Source organism: Priapulus caudatus, unplaced genomic scaffold (genome assembly GCF_000485595.1).
Source record: "Priapulus caudatus unplaced genomic scaffold, Priapulus_caudatus-5.0.1 Scaffold754, whole genome shotgun sequence".
Lineage (NCBI taxonomy): Eukaryota > Metazoa > Priapulida > Priapulimorpha > Priapulimorphida > Priapulidae > Priapulus > Priapulus caudatus.
In genome coordinates, this window is record NW_014577815.1 from 32,478 (window position 1) to 39,193 (window position 6,716).

The 6,716-nt window shown below is 39.3% G+C and overlaps 1 protein-coding gene across 2 annotated transcripts in view; it reads left to right on the plus strand.

Annotated features, from left to right (window-relative positions):
• LOC106813309 (protein tyrosine phosphatase type IVA 2-like) overlaps positions 1–6,716 on the plus strand; it is a 13,049-nt gene that overhangs the window by 1,820 nt on the left and 4,513 nt on the right. Inside the window, exons 1-2 of one of the 2 annotated variants that reach the window (XM_014817418.1) lie at positions 3,221–3,329; positions 5,138–5,230. In XM_014817418.1, coding sequence (XP_014672904.1) covers positions 3,321–3,329; positions 5,138–5,230 — 102 coding nt within the window. In that variant the 5' untranslated portion in view covers positions 3,221–3,320. Of the gene's footprint in view, positions 1–3,220; positions 3,330–5,137; positions 5,231–6,716 lie in introns of those variants that run through there. The other variant, XM_014817419.1, reaches the window with a different exon arrangement.

Here is a 6,716-nt window from a genome sequence, read left to right on the forward strand (position 1 = left end):
TGCCACGAATCTACGAAGATGTGGGTAAGACCACTGTCAAGTAGCACAGCTCAAGTTGTTGAATTGTGACCAGAACGCGAACCGGATCACAGCGTCGGAGTCGTTAGCGTAACTCAACCTGATTAAACATATCAAGCAGAAGCCTTCAGCAGAGAACAGCCAGCAAACGATCGTCGGCCAGCTCCGGCCGAGATCGTGCACAGGAACATGCGCTTTCTCATCACGGACGATCAACTGACACAAATCTCTCAGTAATGGAGGTGAGTAATGTCTTGTAGCAAGCTTACTTCGCTGCATCGCGACTAGCTTTACTGCTGTTGTAAAAACCCGTATTGGTGATGTAAAAAGCTTAACCTTTAACACCTGTTTACCTTTGTCCCTGTCCTTAATTTTAATGTTAAGTGTTATAGGAATCTCTTCTTACACGGACATAAAAAAATGTTCGAAGGCATGAACATAGCTCTAATTCCATGCCACGGTTTTGTTCTTGTGTAGTTTTTACCTTACTAGAAGCGTTGAAATAATTTAGAGCTACACATGTATGAGATATAGTATTATAGACAAGTTACAACACAAGGTTGAAGCAATCATGTGCAAGTCATATTATGCTTAAAAAGGTAATGGATAGTTTGTCTTGATTATGTCAGTGTTGGATTAAGCCTCTCGTGAAATTAAACAAAATTACCAATGTTTATTTATCATTAAGTTTTCTTAAGGAATATGGAAATTACAATTGCTTTCAACACAAAATTAAACATGTAAAATAAATTATCAGCAAGTAGCCGGTCTATCAAAACAATACAGGCCTCACTTGTGTTGCATTAACTATCACAACATGGTTTTAATTAAAAGCTGCGAGGACAAGTGCACCGCCATGCCCTACGAAATATTTTAAATAGCAAATCACATGTCATCTAGGTGCTATCATCTGCATGTTGACAAAAACATTTAATGATTTATGAAATTGGGCCTGCTCTGCTATCTTCGATTGCAATGTCGTGTGTTCACTGATCAGACAGACCATTAAGATGTCATGAGAAATCAGGTTTTATATGATCCGGGGTATTTGTCATGCACGGCTGCCCTTTTAAAATAAAACATTTGAAATTACCCTTATTGTTTGATTATCTTGGGGGGGTCAATGTTTAAGGCTTGTGTCCAGTGCAAAGTCTTACAAACTTAAATGTCTGTGATTGTAGCAAGAAAGTAGACGAATTTTGACTAATGCCATTAACGCCTGTAACTGTGTTTTGATAATTTAGTTGACCTTTTATGATCTACGTGCCATGTATTTTTGGCGCTATACAAAAGGTGGTAGCATGTGACGTGGGAAATGTTGCGTGGTAATAAGCATTCTGTTGCTACCGATGAATAGTATCGATACTGATATGATTATTCCCGCGCACTGTTCGATAGATGCAACTCTAAAGCCGGTGCGCACACGTGGCGGATTTTATCCGACAGTAGTGTCTATGAAAAATCGCCACATGTGCGGCACCCGGCGACATCGCAACATCTGTCAGCAACCATACCACTGTCTGAAAACTGCTACTTTGCACCTAGCTTCCAGCCACACCACGGAGCGCTCTTGCATATTTGAATCAGTGCTTCAAATCATGGCATTTGATTGAGTTACATCCAAAAACCTGTTGCCTGAATCCGTCGCGCGGTCAGCGGCCACATAGCGATTGATTTCAGCGACCTTATGAACATTATTCAAACGTGTTTGAATTGCCATGGCGGGAGTGGTCTGGCGTAAAAATCAGCCGACGACGTTGCAGCGCAACACCGTCGGCCATTTCCTCCGCGATTGTTGTTGCTGGCCAACACAATCGCCAGTCACTGCGTAAAAATCGCACGGTGTCTGCGGGTGAGAAACGTCAGGTGTCTTACACGGACATTTCACACATAGTGTTAACAGACGTATCAGTCTCAAGCTGCTTCAGTTGCCCACGTAGAATTGAAGTGTTAGATGGGGTTAATGGTGAAGCCATTATTCAGCACAATTGATGCCAGCTATAGCAGTCTAATTGGTATGCTGCATTTATTTGTAATTTAAGACGAAGATGCACGCATTGAAATATATGAATGAGTGTACTATGTAATACAGTGTAGGCTAAAAAATATCCCACTTTTTGAAAATGTTACTCCCACAATTGATTTAAGAATTTAGCCCTTACCTTTCCATCGTATCGGTTAAGCAAACTCACTAGCTTGCCAAACCCCACGTTATTGGTGTCCATTTCATTTTAAACCTTGCGCTTATTGTTAGCATATATATCAGGAGCTAGTAAAGCGGAAGGAGCTTGACTTCAATAAACGAAGGGAAATTTCGTCATTTACTAGCCTTATAATACCTACGATTTACTCACCGCGTATACTCATCCAACTTGACCCTCAAATCGGACACAGTACCATTTGGCCCATTTCAAGTCGTACGAAATCATTTCCTCGTAGACACCGCACATCCGGAGATACAGCACTTGAAACGTTACGACACGATTTCGATTCTCTGCGCCAATAAAATTCACGCATAGAGCGCCTATACTTCAAAACAAAGGCAGCCTACAACCACACTGTCACGGACCACGGGGCTTGCCCTCACGGCGAGGCCTGATGGCTAGCAGAAAGTGATTAGGCATCAACGCAAACATCGCGCGACGATAACTTTGACCAAGGTAGATGAGCTACAAATGTTGCCTGTATGTCATACCGCGCATGCACGGCACGCCACGCACGCCAATCCGCTATCGAGCAGCAGCTCCTGCGAGCCACAGCGCCTCGCCTGTGCGCGGCAAAGCTCCCGTGGACAGTGTGGTTAGTATGCTGCCTCTTTGTTTGAAGTATAGGCGCTCTTGCGGGTGAATTTATTGGCAGAGAATAGAGAATCGTGTCGATACGTGTTCCAGTCTGCTATTCCGAATTTGGGGTGTCTTACGAGTGGCAAATGATTTTCGTACGATGATGGCGAAATGTACTGGTAGTCGATTTTGAGCTACAAGTTGGATGAGTACGCGTAGTAAATCGTAGGCTATTATAAGGCTAGATAAATTGACGAATTTCCCTTGTTTATTGAAGTCACACTCCTTCCCTTTATCTAATCCTGATATATATGCATTATTTATTATTATGAATTATTTACAGTTAAATTGTGTTTAATTGCACAATGTACTCAATTTTATATTTAAATATCATATAGAAATACATTTCTTTTCCCAAAAGACTAGCAATTTAGAAATATTTGTAATTTATTGATTGTGTGCCAATTTTGTGTGCCAACAATCATTTTCAATCACACTTTTGATTATTTATCACATTTTATGAAGGAAGTGAGTACCAGGGGTAGCCCTGAATTAAATATCTTATATGGACAGAAATCGCATTACTTTGATTGATTTGATTGAGAGGTTTTGTGCACTTTCTATGTTTTGAGGGAATACAGTTGAGTATTACTCAGCTTGAACTGGTCAGTCAATCAGCTTTCTTGATCACTAAAAGTCATTTTGAATTATATATATTATGTGCGCACTCTTAGAGGTTGAACGAGTGTACTGCTATAAGGAACCTGTTACTAAAATCCTTTTGAACGTGGCCATAGCCCACGTATGGTGCCTTATCTGTGCGCCTTCTGTATATATATAAATTCAAATGAGAGTGATTAGGTTTTGCTAGAATATATCATTATGTAGTCAGTATCTTGTTATAATAACTAAATCAATTATTATCTCTATTACTCTACGATCATCAAATTACAAAAACTGGCTGCTAATTCCTCACCGTACTATAACATTAGTAATATTTAGGGAAATAGTGTCTTTTGCATATCATATAGCATTCCGCAAACACATTATATTGGTAGCCAACCTCAAATCGATGTCAACACTGAAATGTTTCACCAGTAGTTCAGGAGAGGCACACTTTTAGTAGCCTGTTTCAACGGATGTAATTGGGATAATTGTAGTGTTGAGACTCGGGTCCAAAATTTCGCATGCCATCGATCAATCCGTTTGACAAAACGACCGCCCCGGGGTTTTTGATCGATTAATCATATCGCCGCGTCATCGCCTCTGACACAAAACCGCGTGTATTGCGAAGGAATATTGACATTGTATGTGTAGCTACGTATTTAAGGGGGCAAGTAAATTTAATGGTATGTTAGGTTATCGAGTATGGGTAACTCTAAAGAGCATTGCCGCAAATAATGACCTCATCAAATTCAATCAAACTCATTTTATCCAGGTACATAAGAGCGATATCTGTATGCTATCGTATGAAAATTTTTATTAAAAATTTCATCGTAATTTAATTGAGGAAAAATTGCTGAATTTATTACAAAAACTGCTTTTTTTTGGTTATTTTCAGAAACAGCAGAGTTGTGAGACCATAAACTTTTACATAAGTTGCTTCATAATCATGACAAAAAGTGTCCTGAATTTTGTTTCAAATCGCTTTATATTTAGTTAGGAAATAAGTTGAAAAGATGTAGGAAAATTTAGGATTAGGCTTGATTTTCAGGAAACAAAGTCGCTTAGTTCCTTGAAAATTTACACCGCACTGTGTTTACTAGTATATGTGTAAATGTATGTACTTGTATCAAATCTGGAAATTAAAAAAAGAAATTAAAAAGTTCGAGTTGTACTCGGTCGTCTACTCGATTAATCAACTCGGCAGCCCAAACGAGTAATGATCGACGAACTCGATTAATCGGAACAGCACTAGATAATTGTATATTTATTTTGGTATTAGCTATCAACTCAATGTTGTCAGCTACAGCCCTGCCCCCACCGTGTCTGTTAAATCGTTCCTGTGAAGGTATTCATATACGTAGTGTGGCAGCTGTGATACTTAAAGTGAGATTTTTCAAGTGAATTTAAAAAATTTGGCTTATTTACTATGGCATAATTTTTCATACGGGATTATTTTTCATCTAGGCAAAACAGAAAGTGCTGCTGTCAAACATGGGTTCAACTTGCGTGGTAGCTTGTACCAATCATTACCAGATAAAATACGTGATTGTATCAATGATTGTATCAGGAGTCTATCAATATGATGAGAGATATTGATAGACTCCTGATTGTATGTGTATACACGAGACTGAGTGGTGTAAAAGTTTTCATCTTGTTTAATGTTTTTGCAGCAACTGAAAGTGAAGGGCGTTAAGGATGTGGTTCGAGTATGTGAGCCCACCTACAATACTGAACCGCTGGAGCAGGAAGGGATCAGGGTCATGGTGAGTGCCATACAGGCAGCTGTATTGGAGGTTTTATGTAGCATAAGTTACACAAAGGTTAGGTTTTATGAAAACACATTCACTTTATAATCCATATATGATATATATATATATATATCAGGGTTCTCCAAGCTTTTAAATTATAGCATGGGGGTGGTACTCAGTGCTAGGGTGGTCCGGGGGGCATACCCCCCCGGAAAATTTGTGAATTTTAGAAGCTCTGAGATGCAATCTGGGACACTCTGTGTGTAAATTTGAAGCACTGCATGTGGGGTGAAAATGTTTGTTTTGCATGGGCAAAGCCATTGGGATTCAAAAATTAATCGGAATAAAAAGACAAACAGGTAGGTGAACTTGGCTGCGTTACTGGTTCCAATCGCAGTGTTACCTCTCGATAACATAAATGCGAGAATTTTTTTTGTACACAGTGACCAATGCAGGAGTGGTCGGTAAGTTACAGTAACTGCTCCTACCTTCTGTAGGACTGGGCGGCTTACCTGCCCTCAGATAATGCCGTTAAATTAAGTCACGATTTAATTCACAATTAAAGATTTCTTTGATGAGCTAGAAAACACTCGCGATTTTGAAGTATGAAAATGAACATTAGTTGTGCAGCTAGACCTACACCAGTTTGGTTGGATTGCATTGTCAGTTCAGCTATGCAAAATATTTAAAGCAAGAGGTTCAGTACACATCAGTGTTCTCATTAGGACCGAATTTGACCGTCTACTCTTGCTTGTTTCGGCGGTTACAATTGCGCTCAAATATGATATTTTTTGAAATATTTTTTTGCTTTGCATTTAGTTGCCTTAATTATTCTCCAAAGTGAAAAGTGCTTTATGGAGCTACTACTAGAATAAATCCGGTTGCGTAAGCATTGTTATGTGCGACAAGAATGCCATTGTTTTGTTTTTGAGTAACGATATAATAATTATCTTTGTAAATTACTTAAATTTTGTCATTAATTTGGGAAATTTTTGTACTTCTAATGTACAGATGAAAACCAATTGGAAAAAAGGACCATACTGTATATCAAATGTTTCTGTTTACTGCAGCTCAGAACTACACCCAGATTGCATCTCAGCAGCATCTAGGTTTTTTTATTTATTTGGGTACCCCAAACCCCCGCCCAACACACGCCACGCGTGTTGGCAAAGCATTTCGGCCTGTTACTGATAAAAGATAATGAAAACCCTGCACATAGTATGGAATTTTGTATAGGGGGTAGGATATAATGTGTTGTGGCTACTGCCGTCACCCGCTAGCACTCCGAAGACCAACGTGTAATTAATTAATTGCTTTCACTTTGGTGTTCAGGCATGGCGGCCTTATGATATTTAGCGGGGGGTGCATTTTAGGATCGGTGGAGGCTTCAACGATAGCCTGTGGGGTTGCCAGGCCCTATAAGTGCCTTGAGAGAACCCTGTATTTTAATATATATATATATATGTATACATATATATAATAATACATAGAAATAAATTTG